The 26879-nt window shown below is 32.1% G+C and overlaps 4 protein-coding genes and 1 non-coding gene across 5 annotated transcripts; 2 read left to right on the top strand and 3 right to left on the bottom strand.

The window, feature by feature from the left end:
* Nucleotides 1-522: 522 nt before the first annotated feature.
* On the bottom strand, nt 523-9036 carry LOC145743910 (exocyst complex component 2-like). Its single transcript, XM_082561974.1, has 22 exons — nt 8905-9036; nt 8364-8537; nt 7972-8101; nt 7557-7689; nt 7241-7352; nt 6998-7078; nt 6648-6748; nt 6363-6489; nt 5752-5967; nt 5388-5446; nt 5120-5272; nt 4638-4813; nt 4215-4336; nt 4031-4092; nt 3705-3845; nt 3377-3460; nt 3159-3275; nt 2757-2898; nt 2602-2657; nt 927-1111; nt 751-810; nt 523-684 (listed from the first exon to the last, which is right to left on the bottom strand). Exons 1-22 carry the CDS (start codon nt 9008-9010, stop codon nt 618-620), a joined length of 2604 nt encoding a protein of 867 aa, XP_082418100.1. The 5' UTR covers nt 9011-9036; the 3' UTR covers nt 523-617.
* On the top strand, nt 1221-2606 carry LOC145743911 (uncharacterized). The gene has a single exon (XM_082561975.1). The coding sequence runs from the start codon at nt 1294-1296 to the stop codon at nt 2335-2337; it is 1044 nt and encodes a 347-aa protein (XP_082418101.1). The 5' UTR covers nt 1221-1293; the 3' UTR covers nt 2338-2606.
* An 889-nt stretch (nt 9037-9925) lies between the features above and the next one.
* LOC145742656 (protein Wnt-6-like) lies at nt 9926-19483 on the bottom strand. The gene is made up of 6 exons (XM_082560432.1): nt 19002-19483; nt 15619-15733; nt 15271-15382; nt 11915-12057; nt 11505-11711; nt 9926-10733 (listed from the first exon to the last, which is right to left on the bottom strand). The coding sequence occupies exons 1-6, from the start codon at nt 19481-19483 to the stop codon at nt 10089-10091; spliced, it is 1704 nt and encodes a 567-aa protein (XP_082416558.1). The 3' UTR covers nt 9926-10088.
* A 2519-nt stretch (nt 19484-22002) lies between these two features.
* LOC145744329 (U11 spliceosomal RNA) lies at nt 22003-22136 on the top strand. The gene has a single exon (XR_014281194.1). It is a non-coding gene; the product is annotated as a U11 spliceosomal RNA (small nuclear RNA).
* Nucleotides 22137-22364: 228 nt separating this feature from the next.
* On the bottom strand, nt 22365-26618 carry LOC145742696 (uridylate-specific endoribonuclease A-like). The gene is made up of 9 exons (XM_082560475.1): nt 26541-26618; nt 26248-26365; nt 25489-25667; nt 25057-25207; nt 24713-24912; nt 24431-24533; nt 23920-24046; nt 22994-23124; nt 22365-22527 (listed from the first exon to the last, which is right to left on the bottom strand). Exons 1-9 carry the CDS (start codon nt 26593-26595, stop codon nt 22401-22403), a joined length of 1191 nt encoding a protein of 396 aa, XP_082416601.1. The 5' UTR covers nt 26596-26618; the 3' UTR covers nt 22365-22400.
* Between the last annotated feature and the right edge of the window lie 261 nt (nt 26619-26879).

The raw sequence follows: 26879 nt of genomic DNA, 5'->3' as shown, positions 1-26879 counted from the left end.
AAGTGTTTAAGGATAAAGCTCAAAGTTTGCGGTTACCATATTTCGATAAAATTTGATTGACAGGTAGACTTTGCAGCAATGCCCACTGCTGTTTTTTAAAGACAAAGTTTCTTCGTTAAGATTTTAGGTAAAACATTTAAAGGTTTAGTAAATTTATGATATCCAGTTGCTTTATTATGTGTTAAATGCGGCCTGTAGCTTCTTATTATTATCTATTGACTAACTTTTTATGCGAAAACAGCATGATAATTTTGTTTTTAATGAATTTAATTATTTTTTCTAATCTTTGTTTTATTGTTAGCGGGAACTTTTTTGATTTGTTGGGTGTGAATTTACCTGTCATTTTAGGCCAAGTTTTTCGGGAATTTGTGTTATTATTCATCTAATTTTTGAGTTTGTAAGTGTATTGGGGATTGCTGTTGAGGTTTAATAGAAATATATTTTGTTCAGTAAATAATCAAGGACAGTTTTTGATTTGGTTTAAATATATTTGTTACATACAAAGTTTTAAAGTTGTTTTATTTATTGCAAGTATAACATAAATTAATTTCTAAATAAGCTTGGATAATCAAATAATCATCAAATGTTAAATCATTTGTGTAAAGATTATGATGGTTTTATTCAAAACATCGAAGTTGGAAAAACAGAGAACTCTTAAAGTGGTTTATTTTCTCATCCAAGTTCCTTAATAATAAAAAAGTTTATTTTTAATACAAAAAATTAATATTTCAAGAAAAAAATTAAACTTACTTTCGCTCTAAATTATTTGACAACGCTGGCAGGGTTTCCAAAGCTTCTTCAAAACTTCTTCTAAAATAAAAATAATGAAACTAAATTTTCATGATGAAATTTTAACCCAAATAAAGTTAAAACTTTACCACTGATACAAAAATGTTAGTTTAAGAAATTGAACCCATCAAAAATACCTTGATTGCCCAGTTTGAAACACAATAGTAGCTTGCTGGAGAGCCTTAACATCCAGCATGGCTTGTAGTCCTCCATTTACCCCAATCTTCACAATACAGTGAATCAAGCGAAGTAATTCTTCAGCTACTGTTCGAATCACTTCTTTTAGAATTCGTTCGACTAACTTTGGACAGATCGCATAAACCTAAAAATAAAATTGATAAGTTTAAGTAACCTTAGTATTTTAAAGTACAGGGGGTGGGGGGGGGTTCTGCTTTAAAGATTTTAAATATTTTATTTTACAGGTTTTAAGTTTTAATTGTATAAATACAAAAGTTTCATAACTGATTAATATCTTAAACTTGGATTTTATTAAGACAAGCAAAGATGTATTCAAATGTCGCCGTGTACCAACAATCTATGGAAGACACCAACAAAGATGATCTTTTTGTTTGTCCGTATGATCCGGTTCATCGAATCTCTGGAAAAAGATTTGTCCGACATATACTGAAATGTCGGAAAAATCATCCTGGAGCAGACATGGTAACATGTCCGTTCAACGCTCGTCATATCATGAAAAAACCGGAGTTACAACTTCATTTGATGAGTTGTCCTGATCGAGCAATGTTGGAACGAGAGTTGGATTGTGAGAGAAGAAACGGGATGACCGGAGATAATTCTGTTCCGGAGTACTCCACAGAGGAACTTGATTTTGGGGATGAGTATGAGAGCTGGGATCAGGAGGTAGAAGAGGAGGAGAACTCAGAGAGAAGAGGGAAGTATCAACTGGACAACATCCGCAACATAAGATATGAGCAAATATTAGAGCATCGCCGAGAACAACAAATGAGGCAACAGCAAACATCGTTGTATGGTGATGACCAAGAAAATGCTCCGACTCAACCGGGACCTCTGGTGGTGAATTGTAAATTGCCGACAACACGACCCAATGTCATGAATGGGGTTGTAGGGATAGGCATGGGGCGGGGTAGAGGAAGAGTAGGATGTGCCCCGACTATGCCACCCCAACCCCCTAAAACTACCCCCAAACGCCCTTCCTACCTGGCTGCTAATTTTCCAACGTATAACAACTTAAACAATTCCTCTCAATTTGGTGAAAGAATGGAAAGATCCCCTGCTTATAAAGCGGTCGAAATTCAACCGAAAAAACCTCAAAATTTGAGCGCAATCAACCAACAAGTTCAAGAACTGAAAGCAAAACAAGAAGAAAAACAGAGAAAACTTGCCAGGGAGGAGGCTTTGAACAAGGAAAAAAAGAAATTTTTGAAGTTGTTGAAACAAATTGAAGCGCTGGAAGTTTCAAAGAACGAGGGAAAAATGTTGGATAAAGATCAAATGGAGAAGATATCGCGCAAAGATCAAATTGAGTCTCGTCTGGATGGGATTGCAGAAGAATTAAACGACTTTTAAAAACTTTTTTAACAAGAGGATGCCTCGGTGATTATGTTCTGTATATTCTTTCGTTTTTATTTCTGCCATTTTTAATGTTATTTGTTTTATTACACCACTTTCAGTATTCATTTTTACACTCACCATTTTGTATTCATTTGTTCACTCATGCTATGTTATACACTGTCATCTGGTACTATTGTGATGTCATAAGGGTCACAGTGTAACGTCACAACACCCTATACCTCTTTTATGTTTTAACAAGTAAATAAAATTTGTTTTTACCTCGGCGTGAATTGCAATTATTCCCATCAAGGTCATTTTGATGTAAGGTCGAACTTCTAAAAAATGAAAAAAATTTGATTTTTTATTCAATTTTATAAAATCTGCTTTTTTACAGCAAGGTTTAGGGTTTACTATTATAAATAAAATAGCCCCACCTGTTGGCTTGAGACACTCTGACCAATCAAATCCACCTTTGTACATTCCAGTTTCTAACTTTGCCATGATTGGTTCAATTCTGTGCTCAGCATAAGCTTCAAATAACCTGCCGTCGAGCTCACGAAATACAACCTCACTTGCCTGTAAAGTGAATATAATCAGATATTTATACAACATGGCAATGTTGAAATTTATTGGAAAATTAAACCTGATTTTGGTGAAGTTTTAAAAAAAAAAACTGCTAAATTTTTGCTTTTTGTCACTTTAAATGAAGCAATAATGTAATTGACTCATGGGTATACAAAATAAAGAATTTAATATTCATGTTTTTTTTCCTATAACATTCACCCGAAATAAATGTAAAAAAGAGATAACAACAAGAATTTAAACAACAAGTTAACCTGATGAGTTTGATCCATATTCGGGAATTGAAGTTCTCCAAACTTTTGTAATAATTCCAACAAAATATTCTCGGAAATATAATTCAAGTTGCTCATTCCAATCACCAATCTTTTCTCCTGTAGACATAAATGTTTGTGTTATTGTATGGTTAGGGTATAAAAGCTTTAAAATGGCATTGATTGGCTCATACATAAAGATAAGAGAATGAGGTACTTACTAGTGGTGGGGGTTGATTTGTCTTTGAAGTTTCAGACTCGATATCTTCAAGGAAAGATGCTTGCTCAATGCAGGTTGAAAACGACTGCAAAGTAAAGGATGAATTAAGTATTAGGCCTAAAAATCAGACATAGTTACCATACCTTTGCTAAGCAAGTTAAATAAATAGGTTGTACAGCCTACTTGTTGTTATAAGTGGCTATTGATTAGGTTTATAAACAATATTGCTCCTTGCATCTGTTATTGTAATATAAAAAATTCAATATACACAAAATAGTTGCCACCAAAGTTTTGACAGCAACCAAACTTTTACCATAGCAACCACTTACAGTAAAGAGAGCTGTCATAAGTTGGGTAATTCTAGTTTGTACAGCAACCCTTGCAAATACTGCTTCTTCTCCATATAATGAATCTAACACATCTCTTACTACAGCAAGTAACTCCAGTATCACAACATTTATCTGGTTCGGCTGTGGAAAAATATTTAAATGTTAAAAGGTCTTGTGTGAAGAATGTAATAAGAATAAAGTTGTCAAGGTTGCAACTTTTTTAGTTATAATCCAAATGCGTTTTTTAATTATGTTATGTTTTAAAAAAAAAGCAGTTATAATAATTATCTTATTTATTCTACTTTAAACTTGGTATAACAACGTACCAGTGCAGTTATCCCGGCATTATTGACTTCCCAAGTTTCCTTTAAGCTCAAGTTCTTCACATCTACAAAATACATGGGTTCATTTTAAACATGCAAGCCCACCACCAATTACATTGGATTACAAAAGGTTAATATTTGAATATTTTATAAACCTTCAAATTGGATAACTTTTAACCCATCTTACCCTCAACAGCTTCTTGTAGGAAAGTACTGAGCGACAAAACTCTCAAATCATGGATCACATCTTTGAGTGATTGTAGGGTTCCATGTGGAAGGTCCAGTGAGGATAAATCTCCCAGTGATTCCCTGAAATCAAATTTATATATTAAAAATACTTTTTCAAAAAAAGGTAACCAGACGCTTCAAGCAGAGCCTTAGACACCTCGGCCCAGACAGTTTGGCCCAAGAACGGCGGGGTGTTCGCATTTTAGTTACTGTTTTAGCGTATTTATATGCAGTTTTCCAAAAAAATAGTAAAATGTTAAATTTAAACTTGCAGCTTCATTTACAATTATTGCAAGAAAAACATAAACTAACAAGTTTAACAAGACAGGAGAATTATATTCTGATTTACACCAAAAATTTGGATAAAATGATGCTGTATTACCTTACAGTCCTCACACACTCTGACAACAAAGTTGCTGGTAATGTGACATCCACCGGCCATGTCCCGTAAGATTGTCGCTCCTTAAGGTCCTCATCATCCTCGATGTGAAGCGTGTTTGGGAGGAATGCAGCCCTCAGGAGGTTGACAAACAGGATCACTGTGTCTCGTAGAAGACCCTTAAAAAAATTATTTTATTTTAAATTACAAATCTGTATTGTTTGTTAAAAGTTACCGTCAATATATAATAAAGCTTGGTGGTATGTCCAATTTATAAGCCTAGAAAAATATTAAAACTGCCATTTGTGGTGCGTAGGTGAATTATTACTGGCAAAAAATGAGAGTTGCAACCATATTACAACAATTAAAATTCTGATAATAGAGCGGGCTATTGACTGAAGGCTTTCATGAAATTTAAAATAAGTTTAAAGGGGGCAAAAAAATAACTTTAACAGCTGATAAAAACACTTTATTTCAACAAGAACCTTCATTTGTTTTGAATGTTTAGCTGCCATCTCCTTGAGTTTAATAACATCCGCCGTCTTCTCTCCTGTCTCACTTAAAATCACGCCCGTTGAATAATGTTTCCATAATTGCCAGTGTTCTGGAATCTGACTCACTGCAATACTTGTCAATTCCTGTTCATATTAACAAAGATTTATAAATAGTTGGAACAAGATACAAGTATGGCATTGGTTTTAAAATACATTGGTTGAAGTGTACAACATTGGCAAAATTAAACTAAATTCTCACCTTCAAATAATTGAGGAAAATTTCCTCTCTTTTCTCTGAATCTCTTCCACAGTTTGCAGCTGAAAATGCAAGAAAATTATGATCAGTAATTTTAAAAAAGACAGAGTTAATAGAAAAACACTGAAAGAACCAATTAACTTGAATATAAAAAATTATTTTAATGGTCAACAAAGGTACTCTGTTTTGTTTACAAATTACTTGTATCCTATGGTTTTCATAAAAACTTAATACCGTAATATACAGAAGAAAATTTTCGAGGGCAGTAATGGACAAAGAGAATTAATGGAACCAAAAAGTTCTAAAAAAAATCAGCTAGGAATGCAAAGCATGAGAGTTTTTGTGAGTAACATAGAAGTAATCCTACCTTGTTGAAGATGTTGATCCTTGCATCTTATCATCTCCTGCTGAATCCATCCATGCTGATGAACCAAACAATCCCAAGCCGGATCCTGACTCTCTCCCAATCCAATCAGATACCGGATCAACTTCTTCTGTCGGGAGACGGGAGATGGAAGTTGCTCGATCTCACGTTTAAGTTGTGTTCGGAAGTTTTCGATCCTGGTTTCAACTTCCGCATAAACTGAAAATATATTTAAAATTTTTAAATTTGAAAAATTTAAAATGAAATCATCATTCGCTTTGTTAAGTTCTTCTACTAAAGTTACTGGCAGCCTGGTGTAGTAATTAAAACACTTAGCTTAACTATATGAGTCCTACATTTAATTTCCGCTGATTTCATGCTGTAGCGCCCTTAAGCAAGGCACAATAAATGGTAGAAACTCCTGCTGAGCCAAAGACCAATCAATAAATCTATTATAAGTAAAGTATGGGCTAAATATTTATATCAAAACTACCCTGAGTCATCTCTGGATTGGGGTAAGTGATGTTACACATTAAGGACAAATAAATACAAATAAACCAAATATACACATTTTTGAAACATGGTAAAAAACAACAACATGTTTTAAAACAAACCTTTTTTAAAGACGTTAACGTCAGTGTTAGCAAACAATGATTTTGCCTTCTCATAATCATTAATAACAACCCCATAATCTCCCTTCTGGATGTTTCTTTCTATGCTCAGTGGAAGGTTAAATAAAAACTAAACAGAAAATGGTTAATATTATAAATCTTATATCTAAAAAATTAAAATAAAATTCAAACTAGAATGGTAAAAGTAATTACAAAGTGTTGTAATAAAGTTCTCATATAAAAATTGCTTATACTTTAACATAAAAATACCATTATTAGTTTATTAACCTTGAATCGTTGCAAGACGTTGAGAGTGTTTCTAATGGAGTCGGCTCTATCCTTACAACTCAGCACAGATTCAAATAAAGTGTTGGCTTTCTGGCTGGCCTCTGTAGATAAGTTTTTTTTGTAGGTTGTAGTTAATATAATATAACAAGTATTACCTCTTGTTTTAGTAGAATTTTTAGAATTTAATTTGTCTGATGATTATTTTGCAAAAATGTTATTTTTGTAAATTACGGGGTGGCATATGTGCTATTTGTTTTTATAGTTGGTACAAGAAATTTAGTTTATGTTGTTGGTAATTGTATTTGGACATTGTTGTTGTTTAAAGTGTTTACTATTTTACAAGTGCCTACCATTAATTGTGTCTTCCAACTGGTCAGTAATATTTCCCTCCGACCTTCCAAGTTCATCTTTAACCATTTTGTGGTGAATTCCTAAAAAAAAATATGGAGTGTTAAAATAATGGTGTTTTAAAAGTTATTTTAATTATAACAATAATAAATTTGTGAACTTGACTTTAAAGCCCTGCCAATGCAAAACAATTTAAAAAATATGGACCACTGACATATAATAGCAACCCACTCTTATAGACTTACCTGACAAAGTCTCGTGTACTTCAAAGAACAAAGGTAAACTATCTTTAACATGATTCAACGGAGCATTATTAGTGTTCCTGTTTGCTCTCTTCTTCATGTAAGAATGACCTTCCTGTTGGGTTTAAAATATCTTATTTTTATATCCAACATAGTTTGTAATATTTTATTTGCCTAGCATTTATAATTGGCCAAATTTTATAGTTTTTAATGGCGTGTTGTAAATATTGTTGTTGCTCTGTTACCATTACCTGCAAGTCCGAAAATAGATGAATATATAAAAAAATGCTAACATTTAGAATAAAACTGATCCTATTACCTTAAGTTTACTGAAAGAAGTTTGACTATGTCTTTCAACCAGGAACCATGAAGGTTCAAAGTTTTCATCAGTTGGGTCTGGGCTCCCATTAACAAACAACTCAGCTAACTGCATTCGAGTCCTGGTCTTGTTTCTAAAACAATAATTGAAATTATAAATAATTCAGTTTCAAAATTAGTTGGGTCATTTATATTTTAACTTTAGGCATTTGATATTAATTGAAAGTTATTAAAGTATTGAGCATTGTAGTTGGTAGTTAAAGATGCCAAAGTTCAGGGTTTAATCCCCACTACTATCATGTTAATAGTACTCACTGAGCAGAAAAATATATTTTAACATATATTTTTTATGAAGTTTATATCATGTAATAGCTTATCACCCACATTAGGATAGTTATAATCGCACTGAAATTTACCCGAGGTCCTCAGAGTTAAGTCCAAGTGGATCAGTTCTTAATGAAAGGTTTGCAGCTTTCTGGGTTCGATCCAATCTCTTGTCCACATATTCAGTTTCATCAACCCATACTGCACATGATTCTAGTGGACCTACAAGTTTAAACAGTTTATACATTATAAAAATCATAGTTTAATCTGATAGATCTTAAGCTTAAATACCTAGAATAGCTTTTTAGCTACAAGAAAAGTCACATTTATACACTGTTTTTAATATTTAAAGGTTTTTAAACTTGTACAAACTAAAAAGGGTTGTGGTGGTAAAAATTGTTGTTAAGGCTGTGAAGGTGCCTAGAATAAATCAATACACAAAAAGTAGATACTTTGATAAATTAAATGTGTGAGAGAAACTTACCAACTTGTGTTACTTTGATGCCAGTAAACTTAACAGTAGATGTGCCAGTGCCACCAGACTTGGTGATCACAATTATGTCACCTCTCCCAACCCCGGTCGATGTTCGACAAATAATTTTCGATGATGACACCCACTCTACTGTCATCGAACAATTCTTGTTGCAAATTGCTACTCCTGTTATAAATAATGTTTAAAATCATGCTGTGGGTTTTTACATATGATCTATATTTGACTTATATATTTTTTTAAACAGTGCAAATATGTAATAAGAACTGTGTCAAGGTAGCAAATGTTATTTTGTGTTGAAGCCGTAAAATCGGCTTTTTAACATTTAAAATTTTCAATATTTAAACAGTTTAGGGTAATATTTTTTGTTTAGTTTTTTTTTGGGCATCAATGACAAATATTCCAATAATGCGACTTAAAAAAAATGACAAAATTTTTTTCGTGATTTAATGTCTTTATGTTTTATTAAAGTTTCATTAAAGTTTAAAGTTAACGTATTTGGTTTCGATATCTGGTTTTAAGTTTACCCACTTACCCAATACATCAGCTTGACTTGTCCCCAAATTTTCACCCCTAATTGTCACTTTTGTTCCAGGTAGCCCCTCTCTTGGGGCAATACCCGTTACTACTGGCGCAGACATTCTGTTGTTTACAAGTTTAATATTATTCTATAATCTGAGAATTTAATAATAAAAAGTTGTTTAATTTGGTCAGATATAAAAATTTGACCAAGTTTTGTAAATTTAAATATGTAATGTCTTTATTAAACAATTGTATTTTCTGTATTTTACTTTTTATCTGTAGTTTAAATAGTATGCTGTCTGGCTGTTAATGCATTAGTTTTTTCCGCCATTTAAAACAGTTTTAAACAGTTAATTGAAGGTCATTATAAGTTTAAAGTTTTCTACAAACATTTAGTAAATTTAAGCGTCCTTAGTTGCCGTGGTATCCATTTAAATACAAAAACAAACTTGCAAAACTATCCCCTAAGCTGCAAAACTATCCCTACTACGCCCCGTGTTGATTGCCTGAACGTGACGTCACAAACATAACATCAGCTGATTCCTGATCTTGTCTGCCATCTCGCGGCAGAATAATTTGTTGCAATAATCGTCGTTTTTTAAAAAAATTAACTTTTATTCAGCTACATTCAGTTTAAGCAATTGTGGTTTTAAACAGATATTAGAAAATTATTTTTTATAAAACTTTGCTATTGTTAAAACGTTTAAACTAGTTTTATTAGGCTAACATAGACAGGGAGAAAATACAAATTTGGTTTACTTATAAATAAATGTTAAACTTGATTGAAAACAACAAAACTTGTGTAATTTAATATTTTTTTATTTGAACATTAACTGGTTTCGACAACGTAGTAAAAGATCTTCGCTTAAATAAATACATAGAAAATAATGAAGTTAAGAAAAAAAGTGTAAGAAAGTAGTTGAATGACGTAACGATGTGACGTCATAAAGGAATGCATCTTAAATACATGTGTTCGTTGGGAATCAAACCTAAAGGTTCGAAGATTGAAAGAGGTATAATAGATGGGAGATTAAATTAACTTTTCCGATTTTCAAGAAATGAAAAAAAGTTTTAAAAATGAAATTAAGCTGCCTGCAGCCTCTCTAATATAATATTTAATGTTTGTGACGTAACTGATGTGTTGGCAAGGAAACGTTAGTTTTGATGACGTAATGGTGAAGTGTGGATGACGTATTTTTACAAACAAACATGTACTGTTTTGTAATTTTGGCATTCCTCGCACATCAGGTTACAACATTTTTTAAAATGGCAGTTACACTTCTTCGTAACTTTAATAACTTTACTTTTAAATCCGCGCCCGCAACACAAATACTTACAACCCCCGATGCCTTTTACTTTAGGCAAACACATTCTACCAACTGTCCCCACGCTTCCATAGCGTTTCGACTTTGTACAGAACGTCGGGGAAGGCCGGGTATAGACCAACGATTCGGCGGTGATTCTGACTCTCCGACGCCGCGGGTTGATTCTCCTTCGCTTGTTGTTCGCAATGTTTTTCCGATGCTCGCTCATATTTCTTCTCAGCATGTTACTCTCTGCTCCGCTCCTCCTGGAAGACTTGGGTGAAGCTCTCGGTCTTCTTCTTCTCTTAGAAGGTCGTGATGAAGCTCGGGATCGTGACGAAGGACGTCTTCTCTTTTTCGCTTGAACGAATCCGGATCTGTTGTTGAAGCTCGCAACTCGGACAGCATCTCTGTATTTGACTTTCAACCTTAGGTTAACATCACTTAAAGATGGCATCACCTTCCACGAGGTATGGATGGTGCATGTGTTCGACATCCCATGACACACAGACTTCGTCTTCATGTGGTTCTTGATCGCCTGTCAATCAAAATCACGTGTTAAAATTATTTCAAAGATATATATTATGAGTGTAGGATTTTTAGATTAAAATCTACAGAATTATATAACCTTAAATGATGATTTATAGTTAATGTTGTTTTAATATTCATAAGAAACCCACTTTGCAATCTTAAAAACAATTTAAAAACTAAGATAATTACTTCTGGCCTAGACTTATAAACTGGCTAAAAAACTTGAGTCAGTAAAAACATTTTGTTGGCTAAAACTAAACTGTGATTAAATGTTACTCAGTGCAATTAAGTTAAAAGTTAATTTGTTATTGAACTTCATCGTGTGAGGCGTTGACTTGATTTAGATTGATTAAGATCAAGACTTTCTCAATTTGTTAATTATATGAAAACCACCATTTCCTTACCCTAAGCATATTAACGCTGATGATTAATGGATAATACTGTGTTAATATTTTGTATATTGTGTTGTCTGTGTTTTGGATATTTTTAATTGAGAATCACGTAAGGATATAGACTACACACGGAGTGATATAAACAACCGTGTTATGATATTTAATTTTGTAGAATATTCCACGTTCTTGGGTTTAAATGGAATGTGCTAGAAGGCAACTCGGTTTAGTGGTTTGGACGAGTTCTTGTAATCTCTTATATAAACTATTTGGTAACATCGCGAGGGTAATTAGTGAATTTTTGGGTGGTGGGGTTTAGTGTTTTGGGGCGGGATCACCAGTATCACTTATTTACTTCTTTACTAATTAACAACTAACTAATTGCTTACCAGTCTTCCCGCTTCGAAGTTGTGCAGGTTAACTTTTGTCCTCAACAAGTTGGATCTATGTCGCCCTTTAACGAATGTTTGGTTGAGGAAGGCTTGTGACTTGATGTAACCGTATTCCACATTATCGTCACAACCGTCCCACCAAAAACTTTCAGTCATCTCATTTAATTTACTTTCGTTTAATGTAACATTCATTTTTTCAGCTTCCTACGAACAAAACAATAAAAAATTAAATTAAATTTGGAGCTTGTTAAAAGGTAATCATTCTGGCAATTCTAGAACTTATGACAAATACCTTTTTATTTAATAACAAGCCCTTTTAAAACATTTTTTCAATTAAATTTCAAAAAAATTATTTTTTAATTTTTTTTATTAGTGTTATGTTACGTCATTAATGACGTCACACTTACCAGGATAATAAACTGCCGCTTGAGTTCGTCGCTCTTCTTCCCACACCCACATTCGGGTAGTTCCCCGTTCACACAACCCATCGTTATTGAATGTAGGATAGCAGCTGCAGTGATGGCTTGAAAGTAAGCTGTTTGTTTGATATCTGGGGACGAATATAAATTTTAGTTTGTGCAGTTTTTAACATTTTATTTACTTAGTGTTGTATATTTCTATGTTGTATTATTTTTACCCAATTAGTCAGCAATTAACGGCTCCAAAGCGGGTTAAAAGATGCGCTCTGTTTGCTGGAGTATTTTAATTTACGCTTAACACTTGGACATTAATAAAAATACCTCAGCAGACGCAGCACAATTTCCAACAAGCTTTAGAGTAGTTAATATGGCTCTATCTTTTTTCTGCTTTTAAGCAATTTATCGTTAACTAATGGCTAGGTGGTTCTTAGCTTATTGCCGAAGGTTGGTCAGTTGTTTAATTACAATTACAAAGGTTAAATGTAAAGGTAATGTAGGGAATAAATGAGAACACTAAAAAAACGTTTTAAAATTGAAACATCCTAAAACGCTTAAAATTTATAACTTAACACATATAAATCTTAAAGTTTAATTTTGCTTAACTTGTTGTTGGCCTATTTATGAACTTAAACAAATAATACACAAACTTAAGATCAAAGAATTTTTGTCGTAAATTTTAACGCATTTTAGGTTTCCGTTACTCGAAAACAATCTGAACTTTGACAAAATAAAGACGACAAAATCCTTTGTTAAAATCGCTTCAGATTTAGATTAGTGACAACTTTCATCATTCTTTAACATCCAGTCGAATAAAAAGGGCATTACGGAGGTCAATTGGGTGATTAAACTTATTTTATTCTCAGCAATGTCGCTTGGATTAAAGTGTTGTCTGTGATGTGGCACAACAGGGGCGTGGCGTGGCATGTGGTCTTGTTTGTGCCATGTTTTCGTGACACGGGCACGTCACGAAACAATTGATTACAACAAGATTTATGTCGTTTTATAGGATTTACAAAAAAATTGGAATTTAGGTTAGCATTTTTAAGCGCCAATTGCAGACTTTTTCAATCTGAGTTCTTGTGAGATTTTTTAGGTTTGTTATGAAATAACTTGCGCCGTTTTGCCTGCAATATACTTTAAATGTCAAACCTTGTGTAAAGTGATAGCATGCGGCTGTTACCATCACGCATTTGCGAGCAGACTAAACATTTAAACCAGGGATTAATGGATTTTTAACCGATCAACATTTCAGACGCGCGCTTCTATTTCCTAAAAATCCGTCGATTTTGGTCTCGATAAAACTCAACCAATGTTTGATTTCTGTAAATATTTTGCGTATGTTGTCTTAGTTAAAATCTAGTTTGCCTAAAATAGCTGAGAAGGGCGAAAATGCGACGGTCAATGGATTAAAGGCCATCGAAGATTAAGAGAAATACAAGGAGATTAACATTTCTTGACTCGTTTTAATCCTAGAAGAACTAATCACGATTAAACGATGTCCATCAACTTACATATGAGCATAAATAAACCATCACACCTTCGCAGACCCAGTCTCGGATTGCGTTTGACCAGAAAAACACTCTTTTTCGGTTTTTGAAGCAGCAGATAACGTCACTGAAATATGTTTTTTTCGATCGTCGCATTTTTGTCGGCGTTGAAGTTTAGAAAAACCGCGAAATTCTAGAATTCGTACTTTCCGAGCCTCATATCTAAACAGCCAGCATGGTTTCCTCTACAGACTTTGTCTTTACGATCTACAGCCACTCCACCTAACTCTGCCTTAATTACACTAAAATCTCGGCCTACCTGCGTTAATAGAGTTAAAATTAGCGTTGCTATCTCGGCTATGTACAATTTACATACATAACAAATATCAGGGAGAAAATTCTATTTTTAGGGAAATTAACGACTTGTGCATTCGATTTGAAACTTAAAGTTCGGTTCCATTAAAAAGTTTTAGTGTTTTTTGTAGTAAAACCACTTAAATTGTTGTCTGGTCAAATTTGTTTAATGTTAAATGTATTTTAAACACCTTATCTTATAATTATGGCGGGTTTAAAGGATTTATAATGGGCATTGTTTTAAACAATCAACAAATATTCTTTTATTTATGTAATTGTTTCATCAATTGAGATTTCATGTCTATTGTTTACATAATTGTTTAATTGTTGTTAAATAAAGGTATGTCTAAATTGAGTTAACTAAACAAAATATTTGGTGATCTGTAACACTTAATATGACATAACAATGATGCATTATCATAACACAATGTCCACTGGTCATTATTTATGTAAAAATCTTTAACTGAAGTGGTCACATTTAATTAAATTAATGCAATAGAAAAAAATTGATTTTTATCTTGAGATTGTAAAAGGTTATTATTTGCGTTTTGACGTAAAAATCCACATTATGACATGTCGATTGTGCATCATAATGATCTTTATATATTTGAGGTTACAGCAGAGTCACGTGACCATATAAATCCGATCGGATTAGAACAAAAAACGTGCAAAAATTACAGCCCAAACTTCTCATTTGCATTGTATGTTCTTAAGTAAAAATGTAGAGCCTTATATAGAGGTTAACCTCGGTTAAATCTGAGATGTGGAATTTCGCAAATCATATTTACTCTTATGTAAACGACGGTCGGGTATATAAAATGATAGGATCAGAAAATAAATAAAGGTCCTCATATCGTTGTGAGTTTTCAGAATTTGCCGACGATCGTGATGGTATTTAAACCTCATTAATAAAAATAATTTCTTAATAGACTTTTGGTTGGGTTTGAATGAGAAGATATTTGCTCAAAATATTGCGGTTTATTCGTACGTTTCTCAAATTAAATTAAGATCGAAATTGTTGATAAAATTTTAACGAGTTTGTTATTTAAGTTGTGTTGTTTGAAATTGAATAGCTAAAATTAAAACTGTTTTTGTTTTTTTGTAATATTGGTCAACGCCTCCACAAATCTAACTTAAAAAGAATCAAATTTACAAAGTAACGAATAATCTGTGAATTTCTTACAAAACTCAGGTCGTGTAAATTATAAGATCTCCATTAAACGCTCAGCAGACAATTTGCAATTTTCTTGTCAGAGATTTATAAACAAAATCTCTATTAGCGAGCCCGCACTCAGCTAAAGAAGCGTTTAAGCGAACTCGCGATAAGATCAACTCAACTCAAACAGAAAACAACAATTAAAATGACTCAGATTTCTAACTGCAAAACCTGTCACTCTCTTAACTTTTCTGCGACCATTTAAGGCAATTATGACGCCCTAAAATTATGTTTTTAAAGTCCTTAAATTTCCCAATTACTCAGCACTAGTCAAGTTGAGACCTCACCTGTTCTTAAAACTTTCCCCAACATCGCTCTTGGCATCTGACTGCAATTCCATCGATCATTTCGAAACGATCTCTGACATTCTTCCACCCCCTCCTCTATACCTTGCGTAATCTGAACAAAAGTGTTTACATAACCTATATTGTTACGTAATAAATAGCCTAAATGTTACTTAAACATGGTTAGAGCATTTTGCAACAAATCTGCAAAGTTTTAAAGATTTAAAATCAGAAACACAGTTTACAAGGCCGCTAAGATTGGAACCCAACAGCCAAAAAAATCTACTAGCCAGGCTATGGATAACTAACATTGTTTAAAGCTAAATTTTAGGGGTGGGTTAGGGGTCTTACCTTTGAAATAACTGGAAGATTTTCTCTGCACAGCTGCGCTGGAGCGCCCCCTACCTGCCGCGCCCACTGACATATTTTTTTCGTTTCGACCAATTGGGATGCAGTGCTCGGTGACCTAATAACAAAAATATGATGTATTGCATTGGATTATGACGTAATAAATGAATACAATGATCGCATTGAAGTTGATTGTTACGTCAACAATATAAATCGGACAACTTAAATCGATCAAACACCCACGAAGTAAAATAAGGCGACAAAGTTGTTTAATCTACAGCTATATTCTAGAATTAGTGGTTTCTTCAATAAACAAAATTTCATGAATTAATTTAAGGAAATTCACTTTTAATTTGAAGCTATAAATTTAATTATTTCAACATGTTTAAAGATACAAATGTGTTAAGTATATATGTTGGGGTTATGCTTATCTAATTGTTAGAATTTGTGGGTTATTAAAATGCAACTTGATGGAGAGATAGGATTTAGGTATTTCTGCATACGTTTAATGCAGTTTTACTTAAAACCATAATGCTATTATGACGTAATAGTCATCGCGTGCGGCCATTTTTTAATCGCGTGTAATGTTGAAATGTTGCGTGCAATTTAAAGCGATGTATTCGCTGATAGATTTTGTTATATTATGACGTCACAAATAAATCGACTTTCAAGCAATGTCGAATTCAACGCCACACAAGTTAAACGTGGTCACTTTATCGGTGTTAACTTCTACGTCACAAAGCACCTTCTATTACGTTGTTGTAACTTGACCTGAAATGTGACAAATTATTTTTCGATCTTTGATCCGATGGCAAGGTCACGACCAGGGGTCACGTGACTCTTAAACACGTGACTCTGTCGGTTATTTTTGGAGATTTTATTTTTAGATTAAATTTGTTTTTAAATTTGAAAAAATAAAATAAATATTTTTGTTAATTACAAATTAATAATTAATTCAGTTTGAAAATAAATTTATATTTTGTGCAATATAGGTAATAGCGATCCTAATTTAAAATTATTTTGGTTCAGTAGTTGAATGTTTTTGTTTTTAAGTCTTATTAATAAGAGTTAAACTAATTAGGCCGGTCTACTAATTATTTTCATGCTAAAAAATGGGAAAAATGCGATTTTTGAACAGGCTTTCGCTAAATCGATAAAAACGACGATTTGGTTGCCCGAGGTGTTTATATCTTAGCTGTATTCGTTCCCCACGTTCAAACGAACCGAGTTTTTAATTATTTATTATCCGAAGATACAGATCCAAGATATCGGACCTTGCCGACGAGGCGACGTTTTTGTACGGTTGTTTATATGTGATATTGTGGGTTGTGGTATTGAGAGAGTTGTGCTTAAATGTAATAGAAATGATGTTAATGCTTATAATGTTGGACAATATTTAGCAAACTCTTCATGAATATTTCACTTAACTTAACTTAAAAAACATTTTAATTTGATTTTAATTAATATAAACATAAATTTCAAGACATACAGCATAATTTAAACCTAAATTTCAACTTGTTTTTAATAAATAAACGAAGTATAAGACTGATAGACTAACTATTTGACCCAAAAAATTGAAGATAAATAAAATAGGGTTTAAGTATGATGAATCTTAGGTATGTAAAGGTGTTTATCTATCTTTAACGACTGCACCTGGTCAGTATTTGAACCTGAAATCCCAACTAGACGACATGCTTATAATAATTAATTCAATTATGTTTAATTTCCGGGTTAGTCATTGTTTCGTCATAATATTCATTCATCAAATATTGTATTGAAAAATGACAATGAGAAAAAATGATTTATTTTGATGAAAATTTTTAATTTAATTTTTAAGGAGAAAGGATGTGAATTATTTTAATGTAAAATTTGTTAAAATTTAAGCATATTTAGAATGCTTTAAACTGCCGAGAAATTGTTTTAAAATCGCTGAAATTACTTGTAAATTACGTAACATAATTAAACGCTAAAAAATTTATAATTTTATAAATCTAAAAAAATGCAAAATTTGCTTATTTTTGTTAATTTTTAAACGAGTTTGTGAAAGGAATTTGAACGGAAGTGGTCGGTAATCGGGTTTTCTGTAATCTTCCAACTTCGGAAACTTTGTTTGTTTTCAAATTAAAGATTTACTCGACACGGAGTTGCGGGTTAAGTTTGAGCAATTTTAATGAATATTCAGTTTCTCGTGTTTTTATCAAAATTTCGTGAATATTTTAAGTTTTTTGAAATTTAAATAATTTTGTTACATTTTTTGTTTTAAAAACACAAACAAATATATGAAAATGTGGATCAGAAAAATTGTTTTAAACAGCAACGATTTACTTTTAAAATATCTTAGTTTTTAATTAAATAATTAAATGTATTTTCAGTTAAATGTTGACTCGATTCAAAATTAATTTTATTCCTTGTTTATTTTTGTTTATTAATTTTAGTTTTAGGAATTAAAAAATACAATTTTATATAACAATTTTTTTTTAATTTTCAGATAGAAAAAATGAGTGTTTGACAGTTTAGTGTCTGCCATGGTATTTAAAAGTGTTAAAATAATATTATTGCTCTTAAAAGCCTGTACTTGGGTTAGATATAAGATAACATTTTTTCACTCGCGTGATAACATTTTTGAGATTTTGATAAATTTGATTTCTACTTTTTCGTAGTAAATATTTAACCTTATATGGGTATATGTAGGTAGCATATAAAAAAAAATACAATTTTTTATTTCTTAAACGTTTTGAAATAAAATATAACATCGTGTATGTTTAAGTTATTTATGGTCGAAATATTTGCCTACGTAATCGCTATGACGTTGATATGACGTATAGAAATACAATATTTAAGCTTTTATGAACGAACTTTGAAATATAAGATTCCTATCCCCAGGAACTTTTCTAAAAATAAAATCCGCAAAATTGTTGTATCCGTAAATAAATGTTGATGTCATCGTTTACCTTTGTAATATACAACCTGAACATAAGCTTAAAACATCCTAATACGCTTACAAAACATGTTTTGTTAATATCTTTTTTGATAAGAATAGTTTTTGCATAATGCAATTTTACTTAAATGAAACGCAGAATCTATTATAGGCGCAGCAAATTCTATTAACTATTAAAACGCACTTTCACCTACTTTTCATTAGAAGTTATTTTTTAAAATGAAATATTTTTTTATTCTTTAAAATTTGTTTTTGCTTTGTATGACTTAGATAAGCTATAGAAGACTTGCCGGGTTTTAATATAGTTTAGTTCATCAGTTAAGCTATAACTATGTCTTAAAATTACATGTTTACTTTAAAAAACATTGAAATAATTTAGTCCAAAAATATTTTAAATAGTTATAAAAACCTAATTTTAAAATAATATATAAAATAACAGTTTACTTACCACCAGACTGCGTTTGTACACCTTGTAAAAAGAAGAAGAATAAGAAAAATATGGAAACCAAGTTTGTTATTTGCTCGCCTTGATGTTATTCTGTTAACTTGGTCAGAATTTTTGGAATATTTTGAAATATTTCTAGATCCCCGCAACCTAGTATTAAGTTTATTCTTATTTTGAAGTAAATTGTTTTGCGCGAGTCTAAAACTGACGTCATTATAATCCTGTGACGTAGACGCTACGTCACATTCGTTGTTGGTTGATTGTTTGTTACGTACAATACATGTTGTTTGTTGGGCGAATTGTTCTGATGAGATTTCATCAATCGTTTTAAAAGATCTCGTTCTAGAAGCTTCTTTAGGATAATCTCTATTCGGCATATTTCTGTTACTCTCCTGCTCCGATATTTTATTGTTTATAACTCGATGGTAAAAACCACAAATATAGTTGGCAATTTTAGCCTTGGTTGTTCTACTTCTTAAAGTCATTTTGTAATACGGGGTCTTCGCCCCTTTCTCATACACAAAAACCTTGAAATTCTGTCTGCTTGGCTCTTGGTTCTTTGCTCTATTTTTAGTTTTTTTAGTCACGATCTCATGCGATGTTACGAACTCATAAACACTTTTAAATCCACAACATTTACTCCGATTTTTCTGCAAATCCTTCACACTTTAAAAGTCGCGAATCGTAAAATAATTAAACTTTTATTTCTTAAAATTTAAAATGTTTTTTATTGCAATCTGCTGTTGGAATTCTCTGTGTGGAAAAAAAAGAATTAAAATTTTAAGATTATTTTATAAAAAGCAAAAACTGTATTCTATCTTGTAAAGTTCTATAAAACAAAACTTTAAAATTAGGATTTTGATTTAATGAATTCGTTTTTTCATTTTATTTAGAAATTATTTTAACGATCTATAATTAGTTTTAAAATAATTAATTTTATTCCCCGTTGCTCTTAAACTAACTTTGCGGAAATCTTCGATTAAAAAAACAACTGTAATTGTTACGTCACATGCGGCATTTTGTGATGTCATAATTACTGGCTCGTGGCCAACAGAAAGCGATGATTGTAACAAAAACAATGAAATAGTGACCGAAGCTTTGATGTTGTTAGTTTAACGATTTAAATGTAAACAACTTATGTTGTTATAAAAGTTTTACTTTGTAAGCTTGTTGTAGAAGTTAACTTGGTTATTTCGATATTTTAACAACAAAATTACTTTAAAATACTCCTTTAAAATTGCAATTAACTAAGTATACTATAACGTATGCATTAACTTAAACCTTTGTGTATTTTGGATCGAGTTGATACAACTTTTCTACTTTTTATTATTTGCCCATACACAGTGTTATGTTGCACAAGTTTAAGAAATCTTGATTGGAAAAGTTTGTTTATTAAACCGGTCGTTTCAGTTTTAATCGCAAAATATTAATCTTCTGATTCATTGGAATATTTCTATGACGTAACAATGAACAACAAGAAGTTGAATTGTGATTTGTCGAATTATATTTAAAGTTGTTTATGATGTCAATTATCAGCAGACGCCATTAAATTGTTAGGATTAATGATCTAGAACTACACGACCGTTTGACCCGACGACCTTGTATTATTCCAGCTCTTATGACATCACCATCAAAGTAGAAATGAACTCGATTATTTTCTTATAATCAACCGTTTGTGACGTTTCAATGAAAACAATTATGACGTCACAGAATCGGACCTCAAGACCGAATTTATTTGAGGGTTCGAATTTCAAAAGGACGCGCGCTGTTGAAAACAAACTGGAAGTAAAGATAGCCACATATTCGATAAAGTTGCATTAAGGATGAGGCTGAGCACCATTAAAAGTGTGGTGAGAGGTTTTGATTGTATCGTTATTATCAAAACAAGGTAGAATCGTTGCTATCCTCGATTACCTTCGGATTTACGAATTCAAATCAACAAATTTCGTTTTAAACTTAACCAAACACCTCGTTTATTTTAAGTTAATTCGCTCATTTCTTGAATTTGTTATTTAGACTTGTTTTTACGCAAAACTAAAACATTTCTTCTACGTTTGGGTTGCTAATGACAACACGTAAGTGGCTACAATTGGGTTGCTATATTATGACATTATAACTGGTACTCGAAACCTCTGTTTCGTCACAAGACTGCATACCTGTGCGACAATGTTACACTCTCGACATAACTTTAAGTTCGGAAAATATTTTTAAAATGCCAAAGATGTTCCCGATAAAGGAAACCGCGATATTTTAACACTTTTTGAGCAGTCTCGAAACGCGATTTAATTACCGTAAAATTGAACAACCTTTTCCTATTTTTGCAACACAAATAATTATAAACATTAACCAGCTTATATAGCAGCTAAAAATAATTTTAAAACTGTTTTAAAATAAAAAATTTAAAAATAAAATGGCGTCTTATTCATATTTCTTCTGATCTTTCATCTGCAGACTGCTAACCGCTCAATAAAACCCATTTTATTTTGACTTGTGATCTTAAATATTGGGTTTCAGGTTTCACAAGTTTCTGCCTAAGGGAAAGTAAAATCTACCACCCGTACTCTTGCCCACGAAATAATAAAATTATAAAAAAAATTAAAAAAATAATAAACTGTCATTTTATTTATTTTTTTATATATTCTAAGGTTTATATATTCTATAAATTTTGTCATTTTTTCTGATTCTTTTTACATTTCTTTTCGACAATTTAATTCTTTCTTGTCTACGTGTAACGTTCACCTGATTTAATCCTAACTTGGCTTTTTAATCGAAAATATTAAAGTCAAATCTTTTTTATGACCTTATTAATAAATATCGCCGCTAGCGGTGAAAATAATTCTAAATTAATTTAAAATTAATTTTATTTTAAATTAACATCTTTATGGTTGTAGATATATACTTATAAGTATTACTAATAATGATAATTTTTTGTAGAAAAAAGTAGTAGTCACCACAATGGTTAGTATTATTTTCACCCTCTTGTTATTTGAGTAAAATAAATCGATAAAAGGGCTTTCGTCGTAACTGGCGCATCAGGTTGGGTTTACCCGGTCTGGTGTGGAATCGCAATCAATAGATTCCGAAAGCATTATTTTTAACTATTTGTGGCTGTTGGTCGCCGTTTGCGCCGACGCCCTTTTGTCATTGTTTATTACGTCATTGTCGCGTAGGCGTCTGATGGTCATTTTTAGTTTTAAATATTCTTGAGACTTGATGATTTATAATTTTTTGTAAATTTTAACATTTTTAATTAAATTATTTCTTAATTGTGACGTTCATAATGGGATAGTTTGTTGTAAAGTCGCGACATCTTTCTATTTTAACAATCTAACCAATTCTCTTCACTAAATCACAAGTTATTTTTAATTCATGTTTATTAGCATGATGACGTCACAATAGTGCTTATACTTTGAAGTAAGCGGAAGCGACGTACTTGAGTCCGTAGCTGGGGTAAGCCCCTGACCAGGTCCAAGTTTGGATGCTGTGTTGTACAGTGGCCCCACTTTGATCTTTAAGATTGACGTAACATCTGAATAAACGAAGATAACAACGAAGTGTTAAAATAGCTTGGTAAACTACTAGCAAGTGTAAAGTCTGTTGAAACAACTTGTAATGTAGATTAAAATAAATTAAAATTACAATTTAATGTTGGAACAATTTGATAAACTATAAGTAATTGAAAGCCTATTTAAACAAATTGTGGATTAAAATACATTTACCAGAAACCTAAAAAATATAAACGCTAGTGGGAGCTAAAGGAAAGCAGTTTTTAAATAGTTATTATTTAAAAACAGACTGACAGAATTGGTTAAGGCGATAAAATTGAAATGTTATATACTTACCCATAAGTTAAACAAAAACCTTATAAACTATAGTTTTACGTTCTATAAGCATTTTAATTTACATAAAGAGCCCTTATTATGTATTCTAAAGAATGGAAAATTTGTAGTTTCTTCCTATTATAATAGGACTTTAAATCCGCCTTTTTAACTTACAACGATCCAGGTCTTGCCATATGACATAGAGTAAACACAGCCATCTCATAGAAGGGTCCGGTTCCAATCGACGAACCGGAAAGTCCCTTCATTAGACCCTCCCAGAAAAAGTGGGTGCCGTAGATGTCAGGCTAAAACAAAAATAATTTAGTTAAAGATCTTTGTTTAACTTTTGTTTGATGACTTTACTGAAAACCAGAAAGGTTTATTATATGACATTTTTTGTAGTTAAGGTTAAATCTCCCATTTATTTAATAATTTTAAGTGATTTACTGAAACATAAACGTTTTTATGTAAGCCTAAAGGTATCTAGTATGGTGTTACGGTCTTTCTTAACTTGATTTGTTGCCCCGAACTTAATTGGGCTTTCAGACTTTTTGCGTGGCTTTGAAGTAAAGCCAGTGGCTTTGAAGTCTCGCAGGATAGCAGTTAAGTGTTAGTGAATGCACTGTAGTGTTTTTAATGTATTTTATTGTGTTTTTTTATATCTCTTCGATAGTCTAGTATATAGTGTTTAAGCATTAAACTTTATTCTTAGCCGTTTTTATTAATACAAGTAGATAACAGAGTTAGCTAAATTGGTTTTTACGGTGAACCGTTAAAGCAGAGTACCTAGGCTTTTACTAAATAAGGGAGATCGTCTCGTCCTTATTAGCAGTTCAGGGTGTGGGTTATATTCGATTAGAACCTTAGATATATCGCCACCTAAACGTTAGGCTAAATTACGAGACGACTATTTTTTGTAACAATTTGGCGAGTGCGCTAGAACTTTGTCACTGGGCTGGCTCTGTTAAATATATTTAAAACTCTGTCGTGGATTGAATATGTTATTATAGCTTTGCTTGACTTTAGTTTGTGAATTTCAACACATCGTTGTTTTATATCTAGAATTTGTGTTCGTAAATTAAGTTATTGTTTAAACTGACCTCATCCATTCTTACGTAACCCAAGTAGTCAAGTCTTCCAGCTTTTTCCTCCAAGTAAAACTGAACCCAGTTATGGAATCCTGACACACTGGTTCCTTTAATTTCACCAACAAACACATGCTCAAATCTGGTAGATAAATATTGTTGTTTAGAATTTGGTAAGTGGGTAAATGTTTAACTTTTATTTTTTGGAGTTATTGTAAATCACAATTTGTTATGTGTATTTTAATAGAAACGGTGTGTTTTTAAACTCTGATAGCTAGATGGTATAGAATAATTTTTTAATTTTTTTTGTTTTTTCTCGTATCACCTTAAGATATTGGGTTTTATATTTAAATTGAGTAAAAGTGTGTTAATGTAACGCGTTAAAGCTATCCGTAAACGCCAGGTATGAAGGGCAAAAGTGTGGCATTGACACAGATCGAACCCGTAACCTTTCGGCTCGTAGTCCGGCCTTATGACCACCTTTTATACCGGTTTCATATTTTTGTTTTAATATTCATTATTTTACCCGCTTGTGTCCATAATTCCGTTGCTCTTTCGACTGAAAAGTTCGAACCATTGAATTCTTAAATAAGTTTTAAACATTTCGAGACCACCACATCCAGCAAGTCCTAAAAACAACAAATTTGGGTTAAGGTGTTGTGCCAGTTATTTTGTGAACAAATTGTGATATTGACTTGATTGTGAAGTCTTTTGTTTATGTTTTTTGATTACAATTTTAAATACAAGCATTTTATTTCACATACTAACTAGCTTGAAATATATCTTGTAGGGGTCACGATTCAGTTACCTTTAAGATCCAAAAAGTCGTAGAGTTTTTGGCCGACTTCTGAGGCCAGAAACAAGTCAAGGAAGACTTCGATTTCAGTCAACTGTGGTCCACTGAAACTGTCGGTGTTACCTTGTACCTTGTTGTAGTTGTCGAAGAGATCAGTTAATGCTTTGTAATTAGGGGTGGCCAATTTGACGTCGTTAACATAAGTGAAGAACCTAAATATAATAAATTGAATGTTTATTAAAACATTTTGGGCAAGGTCAGGCCATTTAAAATGAGAGCGTAGCACTTGACTTTTTATATGACAAATTTTAGTACAAATTGCAAATAATTTAAAACAATGAAATCTATTGTTTTACGGTAGTGGTGCTCGGTCAGTTGTCGACGAATCGCTCGTAGTGGATTGATCGTTAATTGTGACGTCACTGGCCGAGAATCGGTCAACTGCGTCCGCGTTCCAGAGATCCATGGAAATGGTTTTAATTTCGTCGTTGCTTACAGATACTCCGACTGTAGACAATATGATTGTAAATACGAACTTTTTGTTTTTGTAGTTACTTAAGATGATAGGTACATATATTTTATTTGGAAGGGTGTGCTGTTGTGACGTGTTTAAGCTATCCGTGAACGCCGAGCTCAAGGGTAAATGGTGTGGCATTGGCGGAGCTTAAAACCCAAACCTTTTGGCTCGTAGTCCATTGCCATAACTGCTATACCACACTACCGGCATTACCTAATTTTAAATAACTTTTCTTATACCAATGGTCAAATTTTTTTAAATTCTTTCTTACCACATCCGCCTGGGTTGGTAGGTGGCGTAGTTGTCCCAGTAGGTGGTGTGACTTCGTTCCCGCCATTGCACAAACTGTCGTAGTCAAGGCAACAGTCGTTGTAGGTCAAGCAAGCAGTGTTACATTGGCAAGCTTTGCTTAGATCTAATGGACCACATCGACCAGCACAGGATGCAGTACTAAGAATGTAAAAGGCTAAGGTTAGAATTCGATTTTTACATAAACTCAGGCTAAAATAGTTAATAATCGACAAATCTAAAGCCAGTTCGCTAGAGTGGTATTCTGGTAATGCCAGCGGACTACAGGTCAAAAGGTTTTGGGTTCAGGTCTCACGAATACCACACTATTAGTCTTAGAGCCTGCCGTTTAATAACAGCTTCCTATATTACATTCTCTACCAAATTGAAACAGAAAAAGGACGATTTTATTTTACAATTTTACAGTCGTATTTTAAGTTTTATTTATATTTAGATTGTTTAAACAAGGCGCCAGTTTTAGACAAATCGTTTTAACTTAAAACGATTTTTTTTACTTAAAACGCTATAAATGTTTAAAAAACTGCAATTTAACAATAAATATTTGTTTAAAATAAACATACATAATTCATGCTAATGCCTTTAGATAACAATCTAACAAAATAGTCGGTAACTCCAATAAAACAATGGAATTAAACGGCTCCTATCTTTAAAAAAAGTATCTTCACAAAACCTTTTTTCATAATAATGTTATTTATAAAGTTAAATTAAAGTTGTTACTTACGGAGTACAGGTTGCAACATAATCGACACAGCAATCTCCATACTGGGTACAGTAAGAGTTACATTGACAATCGTACGAGTTGTCCACGTAATCGTTACATCTACTCACGCAACTGTCGGCTGAATACGCGTGAAAATAAAAACATTATGTTACAATTTCGTTTAGTAAAAAAAAAAATTAAAGTTAAATTAAAACAATAATTCTGATCAACCTCAAACTTATTTTACTGATTATTTTAATAATTTAAGTCGTTTTGATTTAACACCATTTAAAAATAATTAATTTAGTTCTTACATTGCGCAGAAACAGAGACCAGAAGGCAGACGTTTACCAATAATAAAAACATCATTATTACAAATTTCTAAATAAAAATTTAAACTATAAAATTAATTTAATAATTTCTTCTTTTTATACAATTACTTTTTTTGTTTTAATTGACTCTAATATACGATACACGAGCCAGTAATAAATGTTATTCTCTATAAGTTTATCACTTTAAAATGCCCAAGGGATCGACATTTCTTTTATAAAAAGAACTAAACAACAAATAAACGTTATCAGTTTATAGAAACTTGTTTGTTTAACATCTGGTAATTTTCCCAAACTTTCTCTTATCTTTTAAATGTGAAACTT

This window comes from Corella eumyota, chromosome 2, assembly GCF_963082875.1.
Source record: "Corella eumyota chromosome 2, kaCorEumy4.1, whole genome shotgun sequence".
Lineage (NCBI taxonomy): Eukaryota > Metazoa > Chordata > Ascidiacea > Phlebobranchia > Corellidae > Corella > Corella eumyota.
This window is presented reverse-complemented; position numbering and strand designations above follow the sequence as displayed.